Source organism: Ceratotherium simum, chromosome X (genome assembly GCF_057802395.1).
Source record: "Ceratotherium simum simum isolate JZ-2026a chromosome X, ASM5780239v1, whole genome shotgun sequence".
NCBI lineage: Eukaryota > Metazoa > Chordata > Mammalia > Perissodactyla > Rhinocerotidae > Ceratotherium > Ceratotherium simum.
Genome location: NC_141940.1, coordinates 20,346,045 through 20,362,108, shown reverse-complemented (window position 1 = coordinate 20,362,108; position 16,064 = coordinate 20,346,045). Strand labels below are relative to the sequence as shown.

The 16,064-nt window shown below is 37.5% G+C and overlaps 1 protein-coding gene across 1 annotated transcript; it reads right to left on the bottom strand.

Annotated features, from left to right (window-relative positions):
- Positions 1-14,556: 14,556 nt before the first annotated feature.
- LOC101403343 (olfactory receptor 5T9-like) lies at positions 14,557-15,483 on the bottom strand. The gene has a single exon (XM_004437348.1). The coding sequence runs from the start codon at positions 15,481-15,483 to the stop codon at positions 14,557-14,559; it is 927 nt and encodes a 308-aa protein (XP_004437405.1).
- Positions 15,484-16,064: the final 581 nt, after the last annotated feature.

Sequence of the window (16,064 nt, the reverse complement as noted above, 5' to 3'; positions counted from 1 at the left end):
TTGTAGTTAAATTGCTACATTTAATTTTAGAAAGATGATGGAGTTTGCTTCTAATGGTTTCTGTTTTCTCAATGAAGTAGGAGGAGAAGTTATCATGGAAAAGTGAGGGTAGAGGAGGACATATAGGAGGTTTGAGGGCAGAGGAAAAGCTGTAAAATAGTCATATCTGGAAATGAGAAGGCTATCCTACTAGAACAAATACCACAATTTCCAGGCAGTATTGAGTAGCAATTTGACCTTTGAGATCATGAATTTAAGAAGGTGAAACCAGACTGCTTTTTTATGTGATCTTCTCTGGCAATGTTAGGTGCCAGATGGAGTAAGCAAATAGTTGGTTTCAATGAGATTTGAAGTTTGCCAAATGAAAACAATGGAAGAAAAGAAGGGCAAGAGAGTTGGGGGATATTTGAAAAAAAAGTTGTAATGAAGGATGAGTTTTATCTTAATTAAAACTTAACTCATTAAAATTTATTTATGTAAGTTTTCAGTCTTTCCTACTTCCTTCCACTGATTATTAAAGAAAGCACTTAAAAACATTTGACCAACTCTTTAATTTTGTAACTGAAAAAGAAGATCCAGGCTGGTACAGTGTCTTTCTTAGGATCTCAGATCCAGTCAGTAATAGACCGGGAACCGACACCAAGGTCTCATTTTCCAGTTCTTGCTCTTTCCATTATAGCATGCTCGTATAATTTTTACTTTCTTTTCATCTCTCCAGTGCCCTGCCCTTAATGTGTAATATGTAAGTACCTGAAAAAAGACTTACCTTCAATTTAGTAATTTGCATGTCAGGACCTAAATACCTTTCAAAGAACTTTCAGTTCCATCATCAGTTTTAATCCTCCCAACTATTTTGCAAGATATTTGGGAGTAGGTCTTTGATTTGTCTCATTTGACTTTTCAGATGAGAAAACAGAGAATAATGATTATTACACTACCACATTGTACTTGTATTCAATTATAACTCTTTCTCCTGGAGATAAAAAGTTAATCTTATGCATGTTGATGTAAATGTGAATTTACAAGATGCTAATTTTATTATGATCCAGGAGTTTTTGTCAGGTAACTGGATAATAGGGGCCATATGGAGATTGCCATCATCTGAGGTGAACAACAAATATAAGAAATTGAGGTAGATTTCTATGATGGAGATGTAACAAAAAAACCTGCTTTAGGAAAGAGGTTTGGAGGACAGAATGAAGTAAACTGTTTCAGAGCTATGGTGGACGTCCAGCAAAAGTAGTACCTTCTTAGGAAAAAAGGAAAGAGAAGATATTTTAGATGGAGAGAATAACGTGAGAAAAGGTCCAGTAACCTGTGAGAACTATGTTGGTCATTGATTTTGGAATGATCGCTTAAGCAAATTGAGTAGGGGGCTGAGGAGAGAAAAGGGGGGAACACACACATTTTTGGAGAAAGAAAGACCAGAAAAAGATTTCAAAAATGAGTCAGAGAAGATGTGGTATATATACACAATGGAACACTACTCGGCCATAAGAAACGATGAAATCCAGCCATTTGTGACAACATGGATGGACATTGAGGGTATTATGCAAAGTGAAATAAGTCAGAGGGAGAAGGTCAAATACCGTATGATTTCCTTCATTAAGTAGTAAATAATAACAACAATAAACAAACACATAGAGACAGAGATTGGATTGGTGGTTACCAGAGGGTAAGTGGGGAGGGAGGAGGGCGAAAGGGATAATTCGGCACATGTGTGTGGTGATGGGTTGTAATTAGTATTTTGGTGGTGAACATGATGTAATCTATGCAGAAATAGAAGTACAATGATGTACACCTGAAATTTATACAATGTTATAAACCAATGTTACTGCAATAAACAAAAAATTAAAAAAAAAATGAGTCAGACAAGTGGGAGAAACAAAGAGAGTGATATCAGACAATTCAAGGAAGGAAAGGAGCCATCAGAATTGTTACTAAAGAAAGTTCCATGAATATTGGAGTGCTGGGGCAAGAATCTTGACTGCACTGAGGTGGGGAGGTGAAAAGTAAAAACAACAAATGTGGGTTATTATTTCAAGAAAACTGTTGGTGAAGTTTACTTTAGGAGAGGGAGAGGGAGACAAAAAACTAGAGGTAGAAGGCAGGACTGAGAGAAGATTTTCTTGTTTATTCTTGTTTTTGCTTTTTAGTAAAAGAGAAACTTGACCAAGATTCTAGGCAAAGAGTCTAAGTCTAGAGAGAAGGAAATATGAAAGACATGCAAAGGGGTGAGTTATGGAGCAAGGAGGGTTTCTGAAGTTGGAGGGGATGAGATGAGGAAATACACAAATGGAGATATCTTCAGGCAATAAAGAAAGATCATCTTTTAGAAGAGAAGAAGGGGGTAAAGATAAGTGTGGATAGTGATTATCAAGATAATTACCTCACCTTTTTCCTTCCACTTGAATCTAGAAACTTAAGCCATCCCTAGATGGCTACGATGAGACCATGGTAGAGATGTTAACTTTGCTTCCTCAGAGCCTGTCTTCTTGTTCCATATGTACATGTGGAGTCCAAAATACTTGGCAGAGACCAAATTAGGTTGCTAAGACAGGTAGCTGGTTTGCTGCACCACTACTATGTTGTTTGACCAGGAGCAGATCCAGTAACAGCATGACAGACACGTCGGTATATGTCTTTTAAAAAGATTTGACAGGACCTTAAGAATCATAGCTTTCCAACCTTTCCTTTTACATCTGTACAATTACACTTTTCTTCCTAACTTCCCTGGAGTCCACCAGGCTTCCAAAAGGAAGAACAAAGAGTACGTCACCTAAAGGCACTTATAGTTTCCAGGTAGTTGCAGCCATAGCATTTTTAGCTCCTGCAGTGGCCTCCTTTGTGTTTAGAATGGGAATAATGCTTGCCAGTGTATCTATCTTTTAAACACTCCTACAACATTCCGCAAGCAGGAGCTGGTAGATACAGTTCAAACAAGAAAACCAATTATCTTTAAGTTTGGCTCCCCGGGGAGCTTTGCTTTTTAATTGAGAGATCAATATTGGATTCTCATGACATCCTCAACTTCCATACAGTGACTGCTGACTAATGGTGTGAAATTGAATATTGGAGTATCTGACATGTCTCATGGGTCAGAGCCACGATCCACCTAGGCCAGCCTCCAGAGGCTGCTGAAAGAACCAAACAATAGCTTGGGGATGATACAATGTGAAAAGTAATGAAACTAGTGACAGAAAACCTAGGTTCTAGACCTGGATCTCCCACTGTATGTGCAGTCTGGTGTGTTACTTATCTTTACCGAATCTCAGTTTTTTTCTACTTTGAATGGGGGCAATAATCCATGCCCTGCTGACCTCACAGGGTTGTTGTAGGACTCAAATGAGATGATGTGTGGGAAACCCTTTATGAACTAGAAATCTACATGCTCCGTGCTAATATCATATTTGAAGAGTGTGCTAATGATGTTGCAGATCATAAAAGTTGAGGATGGTTTTATCTTTAAGTTCAAAGATAATCTGGACTCTTAAAACTGGAAGTAAAACTCTTGCTTTTTTATATCACTAAACATAGCCTGAAAACATCTACATCCCCTTCCCCCAAAGCCTTCAGTCAGCTTTAAGTAAATTCTACATTCTAATTAAAAGCACAACTGTTATAGTTTGGTTTTTATAATCAAATTAAAAATCCTCTTACATAAGCTGTCAGAGGTAGTTTTTTAAACTAGTTATCTTGTCCATTTTTCCATCCTTGTTGGACAGATTGCATCTGGTCTCCTGAGTAAGTTTCTCCAGTGCTGGTTTTATTTGCTTTATCTGCTTTTCAGGCTGTACAGAAGAAAGTTGGTTGAGGGTAGTAAGACCTCTCTGTATAGTACTTAGTAAGGTCTCTCCTCTTTTTCTTTGATGGCTGTGTGAACATCCTGTAATGCTACATGAGCATCACGTAAAACAGCACTTGCAGAGAAATGACCATTGCCTCTGTTCTCCCAGGCCATCATCATTGTCATCATTTGGTTATGAAGTTCACAAAAAATATCAGGCCCCTCCTCTGTATCAGGCAGCACTCTAAATGCTAGAGATATAAAGGTGAAGAAAGGCCATGAAGCTCTATTATTAGTAGAAGTGTCAGATATGAAAACAAAGCAATGGAATTGAAACATGATAAATGCAACAATAGGACTCTGTATAACATGTATAGATGTAGCACAAAGAAAGGAATGTTGGATCAGTTTGCAGGGAAAGTAGAACAGTGAAGGTCTATTGGAGGGTCTGCCATCTGTGTTGGGCTTTTTTCATTTGTTTATTTTTTTCCAAAGCACTTTTCAATCTATTATTTCATTAATCTTTACAATGATTTGGGTTTTGAAGGATATATAGAAGTCTTTTAAGCCAATAAGAAGATGGAAAGAGTTTCAGTCAGAGGGAATAGTATATGCCACTAAGGAGTGACAGGAGGGGAGACTGGAGAAATAGGCAGGCACAGAAGATGGAGAGCCCTGTACACCATCCTAAGGAGTGTGGAATTTATCCTGAGATCAATAAGAAGCCATTAAAGGGTTTTTAACTAGCAAAGTGGCATAGTCATGTTTGTGTTTTAGAAAGCTATATACTTTTGGTGGCTATGCAAATGATAAGTTGGAGGTAAAAGAAGAGACTCAAGGCAAGAAGTCCAGTGTGGAGGCTGTTATTTTAATTCAGGAGAGGACCATGGTCTATGGAAAAGGAGAAGAGGCAATGCCTCCAGGCAGCAGTAACATCCTTGTCATTTGTCACTAAGATCATTTACTGTCTTCATCATCATTCAACTTTATCAAAAGTAATTTGTGGAAGACAATAACTTTTCTGAGTATTGGCAAACATGTGAACAGATCATAACCCTGAAGTTCACTTGTGACTTGGTTATTTGATGTCAACTCACATTTCCCATAGAAACAACAACAGTCCCAAATCCCTGGCCATTCCAGTGAAAACTATTTAAAGCACGAAGTACTTTAAAAGCTTTATGTTTGCAGGGAAATATAGTTGTTCTTTAATAATATTCCTTGCATGAACAAATGAAGGAAGAAACGTATGGCTGTAATTTACTGACACAAGCAAGGGTCTGTACTAGATATGGTGGGAGATGCAAAGATGTCTCACATATAGCTCTTGGCCTTGAGGGAAATGAAAAAAATCTTAGCAGGACAGCTCACCAAAGTGACACCTCCTCCCTAATTGCCAGGTCACTTGTCACCAAGGATCAGCAGGAAGTTTTATTAAAAGAAAATCTGATAAATGTTATGTAATCTTCAATATGCAAAGAATACCGACCTAAAGATCACACAAGGTATTGGGTCTTTGATTTAGTTCATGAATTTTCCAAAAACAAAGTTTAATGAGCAATACATCATTTGTGCATGGTGAATGATTAAAACAGTATAACTAATCCTCCCACCAATCCCAGACCACCAGTCCCTCTCCCCAGAGGCAACTACTATAAAGTTTGTTGTGGGTGCTTCAAGAAATTTCATTTGCTTATATCAGCATTTATATACATTTGTATTTTTTAATATTTACACAAAAGTGATCGCACAGCTCATAATAATTTTATAGAGCTTTTAGTTTTAATATATCATGGAAGTCTTTCTGTATCTGCACACATAGATCAATCTCATCCATTTTAACATTTCCATAGTGCTCTAGCATATGGATAAGCCACTATTGATTTCTTTTTGTTTCAGAGCTTTCTTTCTAAGAAATAAAACATTATAGGTACAGTGAAAATTCCTTTTGTTCCCAATCCCATTTCTCTTGAGCCCCAGAGGCATCCACTATCCTGAAGTTGATGTGTGTCCTCCATGTTCATGTTTTTATCTTTCTACTACATGTGAATGTATCCATAAATAACACGTGATAATATTTTGTATGTTTTAAATTTTTCACAAATGGCATCATAACTTTTTGCATCTTGCTTTTTTCCTCCCACTTTGCATTTTTTTCAGACCTATCCCTGTTGATATATGTAGTCCTCATTCAGTTATTCTTGATTTACTTTGCTTCTTATTATAGTGAATAGTGTGGGTTTGTTTGTTCTTCCTTATAGCTTACTTGCTAAAAATAAGAGTTCTTCAACTGGAATAATTTTTTTCACATCCTTGCTTTGAGGTTGCCCCGGATGGATTAATAAAAGGATGAAAGATTCTTATAAATTGAAAACCAGAAAACTTTTTGTCTAGAAAAGGATGGACATTTATGTTAATAATTTTCAGCCATTACAAACAATCTTGCAATAAACATCCTTGAATATTTTTCAAATATTTCTTTAAGGTACCTAGGAGTTGAATTTCTGGCTCAGAGTATATTCATGTTTTCATATTTACTACGTACTACTAAATTGCTCTCTAAAGTGGATGTACAAACACATTTCTACAAGCAATGTATAACAGTATCTGCTTCCTCACATTCTTGCCGGCATTTGGTATTAGCAGATGTTTTTATTTGTGGCAATCTGATGGCTATGCAATAGTATCTCTGTGCTAATTTAATTTGCATTTCCCTGATTATTAGCGAGGATAAAAGCATGTTTTCATCTATTTACTGGCCACTCAGGTTTTCTTTTCTGTGCATTGTCCAATAATATTTTGTCCATTGTTAATTTGGGTTGTTTTTTTACTAAATTCAGTCCTTCATGTAGTCTGTATCTGTCTGTTATATATTTGTTGCAAATGTCTTCTCCAAGTCTGTCACTTAACAATTAGCTTTGTTTATTACAATATCTTATAACATAGAAGGGTAGAGGTTTTTTTTCTTGATGTAGTCAAATTTATCAATCATTTACAATTTGTGTTTTTCACGTCTTATTCAAGAAATTCTTTCCTATCGTTTGTATTACTTTAAACTTCTTTTAAAATTTAAAAGTTTTAAAAACATTTAGTTATTAAATCCATCTGGAATTTATTTCTGTATATGATGCAATGTAGGAAACTAATTTTATTCATTCAAATATGAATAAGCAATTGTTCCTACACCATTTATTGAATAATCCATCCTTTACTCTCACGATCTACAAGGCCAGTTCTGTCATATACCAAGATTCCTTATATTCTCAGATTTGTGTCTGGGTCTCTCTTTTCTCCAACTGATCTGTTTGCCTCTCTCTACACAAATACTACACTCTTTTAATTACTATAGTTTTCTAAGTCTTGATATCTGTAGGATAAGTCCTTCCTATTTGTTCTTCTTCATAATTGTCTTGGATATTCTTGGTCCTTGAATTTTTCATATGATTTTTAGAATCAGCTTGTTAAGTTTCATGAAAAATCCTGTTGGAACTTTGGTATTGTGTTGAATATACACATTTATTTTTGGGATTGTGGACATCTTAAGTTTATGGGTTTTCCTATATGAAAAAATGGTATATACCTTCCTTTATTAAAGTCTTCTCTTGTGTCCTTCAATAGTGCTTACAATATTTTCCGTAAAGAATCATGGACATCTTTTGTTAGATTTATACTTAGGTACCTAATAGTGTTGCCTGTTATTTCAGATAGTAACTTTATTTTAACTAGCTTTATTGAAGTATAATTTACAAGCAAGAACATTCACCAATTATAATTTGATGGATTTTGACAAATGTATAAAGTCGTGTAATCGTCACTACAATCAAGATGTAGAACATTTCCATCACTCCAAAAAGTTCCCTCACGCTCCTTGAAGTGAGTCTCTTCCACCCACACCAGGTCCTTGGCAACCACTGATATGTTTCCTGTCACAATAGTTTATATTTTGCTAGAGTTTCATATAAATGGAGTTATATAGTATATAGCCCTTCGTGCCTGACTTCGTTAATGCAGCATCATGTTTTTGAGATTCACCCATGTTTTTGTTTGTATAAAACAAAACGGAAAAAAAGTTTCTTTTTTTCTTGCTGAGTAGTATTATATTGTATGGATGTACCACAATTTGTTTATCCAATTACCAGCTCATGGTTGTTTCCAGGCTTTGGCTATAATGTATAAAGCTATCATAAACATTAACATGACAAGTCTTTGCATTGACATGTTTTCATTTACCTTGGGTAAATTCCTAGGATAAGATTGGTGGGTCATATGATAAGTGTTTAACTTCAAAAAACATTGCCAATCTGTTTTATAAAGTGGCTATACCATCTTGCATTCCTGCCAGCAATGTATGCAGTTCTAGTAGTTGTCCCCCATCCTTAACAACACTTGATATCATCAGGGTTTTTTTACATTTTTGTCAGTGAATCGTAACTTCTCAAAAATTATATTTTCTAATTGTTTTTTGCTACTGTATAGGATTATTATTGATTTTTTAAAAAATATCTTCTATGCAGCAACATTGATGAACTCCCTTAATAGTCAAAATAACTTGTCTGAAAATTCTCTTTGCTTTTCCATGTAGCCAATCAAATAGTCCATGAATAATGACACTTTCTTTCTGTCCAATGCTTAAATCTATTTCTATTCTTTGTCTTATTGAATTTACAATGACCTCTCCAATGCAATTTTGAACAGTAATTTGGAGAGCAAGTATCCTCCTCTTGTTCATGGCTCTAATGAAAATGTTTCTAAAGTTTCTACATTAGTTATTGTGATTATTGTAGGTTCTTGGTAGATATCTTTTGTCAGATTAAACCTTTCCCTCTATTCTATGATTTGTTTAGATATTTTTTTTTCCATACAGAGGTGCTGAATTTCATTTAAATTTTTTTAAATCTATTGAGATGAGTACATATTGTTTTCTCTTTCATCAGCTTAAATAGTGACTTGTAGTAGTGGATTTTCTAAAGTTAGACCCTCCTTTAATTCCTGAAATCAAGCCTGTTCGATCATATTGTGTTATTTTTTAAATATTTGTTGAGTTTAATTAACTAATATTTTAATTAGGACTTCTGAGACTTTTATCAAAAGTGAGATTGGCATATAATTTTTGGTCTTTCTAACAAGCTTGTCTGGTTTTGGTATCATGGTTTTACTAAGCTCATAAAACGGATGGGGCAACCTTTCCTCCTTTTCTGTTCTCTGGAATATTTCATATAATGTAGATTGTCCGTTCTTTGATAGTTTGATAAAACTTGGCTGTGAAAGAACATAGGATTGGTGCCTTTGGTGGCAGAGGGGTTGGCTACTGGCTGAATTTCTTCAGTGTTTAATGGCTTATTTATGTTGTCAATTTCTTCTTGAATCAAATTTTGTTGATTTGTATTTTTCTACAGAATTTTCCATCTCATCAAAGTTTTCATATTTATTGGCATAAAATATTTCATAGCATACTCTAATTATTTTAAAAATCTGAAGTATTTATTTAGTAATGTCCCAATTGTCATTGTTAATAGTGGTTATTCAAGTCTTGATTCGTTTTTACTTATTCAGTTTTCTCAGAGTATTGCCTATTTTATTAAGCTTTTAAAAATTAGATTTTGGCCTTATCAAATATTTTTATTTTTTATTTCCTATTTCATTAATTTTGGTTTTGACATTTATTTCCTTTCTTTTACTTTCTTCTGGTTTGCTTCATGGTTCTTTTCTAACTTCTTGAGTTGAATGCTTAACACACTAATATTCAATTCTTTTATTTAGTATTGCATGCATTGTATTTTCTTATAAGTATCACATCAGTTACTGTATAATTTGATATATGTCATTCAGTAATAATTGTTTGTAATTTTCATTAAATTTTTTTCTTTATTCCATTTAGAAGGGATTTTTTGTCCAAATGTATGAAGGTTTTTGGAGATTTTTTTATTAATTTCTATTTTATTGCATTTTGATGAGAATGTTATTAATATGATATTGCTTATTTGGAATTTATTAAGACTTTGATATTTGACTTGCGTTCTAGTTTTGTAAATGTTTCAAATGTGATTGAAAATAATTTATGTCCTATATTTTATAGGACCAGGATTCAAAATGTATTGTGTATGTATTAACTCAAACTTAATAATTGTGTTGTTTGATATTATATATTCTTACATATATGCTTATCAGTTTCTGAGCGAGAAATGTTAAAATTTCTCCTCTAGTAATAAGGATTTGCCAAATTTTTTCTTGTTCTTCTGTCAAATTGCTTCATCTTTAAGGACCTCAGTTTCTTTGTCTATAATATGAAACGGGAAATTGTAGGTAAAACAACGGGTACTGGAATTGTAGGCACTCAATCAGCCAGAAGTGCTCTTGCTTGGTCTTTATTACTATTATACATAATATTAGTAAATCTAAGCCCTGCCCTCTCAAGATGCTCTCAAGATGGCTTAGTTTTGGAGAGTGAGGCACATCAGTGAACCTCCATCAGTGAGGATGGAGACCAAGCAAGGAATACTAAACCAACTTGACCAGGTTATATCACCTAGGCAGGGCCAGTGACAATGAAGAGTCACTCCATTCACCAGAAAAAGCAGTTTCTTCTAGAATGAGCATGTCTTGGGAGCCTTCTTCAAGTCACCCAGGGAAGAATTGTTTTGCAGTGGAGTGAGCAATGATAGAACAAGGTAGAGGCCAGACCTCAGAATCCTTGCTTCAGCTAAGGAGGGCTGTAGGGCATTGGAGCCTCATGAAGCTGTTGAAGGAACAAATGGCTACTGGTAAAATCTTTAAAGATTCTAGACACTACCAAGGGCCATTTTCTTAAAATATGTTTCTAGAGAAGTTTTGGCAGTTTTCCTATAAGAAATAGTATTTTCTGAAGTATTGGAGCAAAAGGCTCAAGTGATTGTTAGGAAAGCTCTCCTTCTCCTACCTGGGTCTAGTTTCAGGAGAAAGCCCTAAGAAGAGACCAGACGGTGTGGTCACCTTCCACTCCTACCACTACATTTTCTGAATGACTGGGATGGCAGGATTGTTCAGGATATTTTCTTTTCTTCTTTCCTCCCTCCCTCTTTCCTTCCCTCTCTACAACCCTCTCTCCCTCCCTTTCTTCCTTCTTTCCTTCCTTCCTTCTTATGTTCCTTCCTTCCTTATCTTTCTTTCTTTCCTTTGTGCCTCAGATATGTTAAGTGAAAGCTCAATCTAAACAAAATATATTGCTACTGACTCAGTCTCCAGGTTCATCTCCCAATGCCTGGATGCCACAGTATATGGCACAAATCTAGGGTTTAATAAAAGTGAAATGATCACTCCAATGCAGACTGGTAAAGTAGTTAAACACACAGGCTCTGGATGTGAGTTCAAAATTCTGTCTCTATCCCATACTGGCTGTGTATGTTTGACCGAGCAAGTCACAACTTCTCCGATACTCCTTTTCCTCATTTGCAAAATCAGGTTCTTAAACCTGTAGAATATACAACACCAAGAGTGAACCCTAATGTCAACTATGGCTTTTGGGTGATTATGATGCATCAATGTAGGTTCATCAATTGTAACAAATATACCACTCTGGTGGGGAATGTTGATAATGGGGGAGGCTATGCATGTGTGGGGTCAGAGAGTATATGAGAACTTTCTGTACTTCTCCTCAATTTTGCTGTGAACCTAAAACTGCTCTAAAAAATAGTCTTAATTAACAATTTTTTAAAAAATCAGGTTGTTTTGATGATTAAATGAGATATTGAGGATTTATCATAGTGTTTGGCATTTAGTAGGCCCATAATAAATGCTAGCTTCCTATTCCTTTCTTAAATTCATATCTAGTTAACTCTGCCTTACTTTGAGCTCCACAGAAACCCTCTTCAATTTTGTATCAACTATGCATTACAGGCACATATTTTTTCATCCAATGGGCACTTATTTTGCACAGCTTACTATTCCTGGGAAAGCCTGATATAGATGTAACCCATTTCCCCAAGGAATTTTAATCTATTTAGGAATACAACACACATAGATATGCACACATACATCAAATCAATAGAAAGCAATGGATTTGCAAAGGCTGAGTTATAATGCTGGGGGGCAGAGGCATAGGAAAAGGTCAGGCTGGAAGTAGATATTGGAGACAAGGTAGAATATTAAAAAAGGAAAGAGTGGTGGATTAGTAACACACCTCTGGACTTTTCAGAGGGTTCAGAAGTAGACATAAATGCCCATGGCAGAACTCAAAGATACATTACATGCAAAGTCATTATTCTTCCCATTAGCAACATTTATTGAATGCTAACTTTGTTTCAGGCATCGAAGTGGTTGCATAGCTCTGAGACACCTTGGTCCTTCCCTCCAAGGTATACAATCTAGTAGATAAAGCAAGATACGGGTATAAGAAAAGTGGATTAGAACAAAGCAGTATAGGAGTATAGGATGATTGTGTGCTGCAATCATTGGTCTTAAAGTTCCAATGAAGGAGTGAACACTTTTGGTCCGCTCAGGAGGAGAGCTATGATTAGACATATGGGGAAGATTTTTCCCTGATGGAAAGCAAGGGCCTCGTGAATGAGGACAATAGCAAGTGCAAAGGAGAGGATATGAAGTGCAGGGAAGGGAAGAAGTGTCGTGAAAGACAAGATCTGAGGGGTAAGATTCTGATTGTGGAGGCCTTGTAAGTTAAGGGATTTGAACTTTGTTCTGACGACAATGAGGAGCCATTGAAGGATTTAAAGTAGAACAGTGATGTGGTCAGATTTCTGTTTAGAATAATCATAAGGCAGCCATGAGGAGGATTAATCGATTGGGACAAGCCTGGAGGCAGTGAGACTGGTTAGGAGGCTACTGCAATGGTCCAGGAAAATGATAAAATAGAAAAAAGCCATGCTCTAGGACAGAGGAATTCCCAATAAGGAAGGTGTCAGGAAGCAAGACCCCTCTCTAGGTCTGGCTGCCTTTAGACTTGAAACGACTTCACTAGGTCACACTTGTTTAGACCTTGCCCAAACCTAACTTGGCCACAAGTTTTGAGTCAGGAAGTAATTCGCTGATGTCCTTTTGTGACCAAGGGCTCAAACATGTTGGTTGTCTGGCCAGTCTAGGAGTGTAGACTATAGACAGAGAACAGAGTAAAGCCAGAGTAAAGGTTTATGAAGGTCTTGGCCTACATAAAACATGACTTTTGGCCGGCCCCGTGGCTTAGCGGTTAAGTGCGCACGCTCCGCTGCTGGCGGCCCGGGTTCGGGTCCCGGGCGCACACCGACGTACCGCTTCTCCGGCCATGCTGAGGCCGCGTCCCACATACATCAACTAGAAGGATGTGGAGCTATCTACTGGGGCTTTGGGGGGAAAAATAAATAAATAAAATCTTTAAAATTTATTAAAAAAAAAAAAACATGACTCTTACCACAACTCTAAGCAGCCACACACTGAAAGCCATCTTGGGTCCAATTAGGGAAATCAGAGCTCTAGAACTTCCCCACATATGGTGGTAGAGGATAGTTTAGATTAGTAAGACCTACAAAGAAAGTATATCAGCCCTACCCAACCATCTCCCCATTTTCTTAATATCTTTTGTTTCTACCCAACCATCTCCCCATTTCGTCAATATCTTTTACTTCTAAATTTGCCTTCTACCCAGCTCCAGCCAAACCAGCATCTAGATTCTTCTATCTCAGCCTTTGATCCCCAATTCCCCTAATCCCTTTCACTACTCATCCATTCCTACCACTCCTCACTTTTTACAGACTTTATTCAAACCATCCACCTCTTCCTAGATTGGGTTCTCTTATGAACCCAATCCATCCTGCTTCCTTTACCTTGAGTCCCAGCCTCATAGCTCATGTTCCTTGGTGCTTGCTGACAGGCATCCCAGTAATCCAGGAGGTGATACAGCAGAGTGAAAAGAACATAAGCTCTTTGGACAAACATACCTGAATTCAAATCCTGCATTCACCATTCATTAGCTGTGTGACCCTGAGTGAGTTACTTAATCATTTTTAGCTACAGTATTCTCATCTGTAAAATGAGAGCAACAATAGTACCTATGTCACAGAGTTCTTGGGAGGATTATGAGATAACTGATTTAGCATTTAGCACATAGAAAGAACTCAATAAATGTCGATTTGAATAAAAGGTCATAGTTCAATTGCCTTTTGGGTGGGATCTTCGGTCTTCCCTAAATGAGTTGGAAGCTGCCAAAAGGTAGTGACCATAGCTTTCCTCCTTGTGACCCCTCTCCATCCCTGCATCTGATATGGGGCTCTGTATACAATAGGTATTCAATTACTTTAGTGACCTGATTAGGCATGATCCAAAGCCACAGGCAGAGAATTGGCTACGGGAAAGGGAGGGGGTCTTAAGGGACTGAATCCATTATAAATTTAAGAGACCAGATTTACCAGAAAGGGAAACAATTCAGAAACCCTGGACTCTGAAGGTAAAGAGAGAGGGTGGCATCTTGCCTTATACTGAAACTGAGTAATGTAGTAGAAAGGGAGTTTCAGAGCCAGGCGGTCCTGAATTGAAATTCAAGTTTCACTGCATACAAGCTATGTGACCTTAGGCAAATCACTAAACCTCTCAGGGCCTCAGTTACCTCATCTATAAATTGAAGATAATAATACTTGACTTCCAGAATTGTGAAGATGATTCAAGGCATAATCTACTTAAAATTTCTAGAATAATGCCTGACACATGGTTGGTGGCCAAAAATAAGTCACCTCCCTCTCCTTCCCTTCTTTATCTTTCCTTTACGGCATTGGACATCAAGGAAATCTAGGTGTGCGAAGGGAGAAGAATTATGAGGTCTTTTCGAGAACATTCCCAAATGTTTCCTTCACATCTTTGTTCTTCAGACTGTAGATCATGGGATTGAGCATGGGGATGACCACTGTGTAGAATAGAGAGACCAAGTTGTCTCTGCCTATTAAGTACTCAGAGGATGGGCGCAAGTAAATGAACACTGTGGTTCCGTAGTACAGGCTGACAGTAGTCAGGTGGGAAGCACAGGTGGAGAATGTCTTGTGTTTGCCCTGGACTGAGGGGATTCTGATGATAGCCAAGAAGATACATATGTAGGAGACCAGGACAATTGGCAGGGACACAAACACATTAAAGCCACCGCAAGCAAACAGGAGAAGCTGCAGGACCTGTGTGTCAGAGCAAGAGAGTTTTAAAAGAGGAAGTATATCACAGAAGTAGTGAGTGATGACATGGGACTCACAGAAGGTCAGATGAAAGGTTGTGCTAGTGAGGAGCACCATGTTCATCAGGCCCACTGCATAGCTGGCAGCCACTAGCTGCAAATAGAGCCTTGGAGACATGATGATATGGTACAGCAGAGGGTTGCAGATGGCCACATAACGGTCATAGGCCATTGACGCTAGGAGGAAGAACTCCGTGACAGCAAAGATCAAAAAGCAGCTTGTCTGGACCACACAACCAGAGGAGATGGTTTGGCAACCAGAGAAAAACCCCATCAACATTTTTGGGACTGTCACCGAAGAATAACAGAAGTCAAGAAAGGACAGGTTGCTGAGAAAGAAATACATGGGAGTGTGAAGTCGTGGGCTGACCACAGTGAGGGCAAGGAGGCCCAGGTTTCCCACCACTGTGACTACATAGATGAAGAAGAAGAGGGCAAAGAGGATGGGCTGAAGTTGAGGATCATTGGTGAGGCCGACGAGGAAGAATCCACTCAACTCGCTGGTGTTGCCTGCTCCCATTGTGGCACTGCAGGTCTGCAGGAGGGACATGCATGACAATAGTGAGACATGAACAGCTCTAGTCCTTAAACAGATACCTGCAGGGTCTGGTCCTGGCTATCTAGGAGGTGACACATTGTGTGTGTCAACTATGGCAAATGCTTCATCCTGGCTCACTCATCTCTTGCCACCCTCCAGTCTATTGGATACAAGGTTTAAAGGCATAAGGATGGAATCTGCAGTCAGAAGAATGGGCCTGAATCTCGGTTTTGCCATTTATTGTCTCTGTGACCTTGGGCTAGTGTCTTAACCTCTCTGAGTCTTCTCTGTAAACAGGGATAAAACATCAATCTTGTAAGACTGGTTGTAAGGACTGACGGTGATGGTAGGTGTAGGTAAAATGTCTAGCAAGGCATGAGAAGAAAAGCGGTACTCAATGAATTCTAATTTCCTACCTCCTTCTACACCCTTTTTCTTCCCAACACTGAACTTGTCCTCTGCCAAAATTTAGCCTGAGCATAAAGTCAAGAACACAAATCTTAGACATGGGAAGGACTCTAGAAACTTACTAGTTCTTTCATTATCAGTTGTGTGTTTGAGGG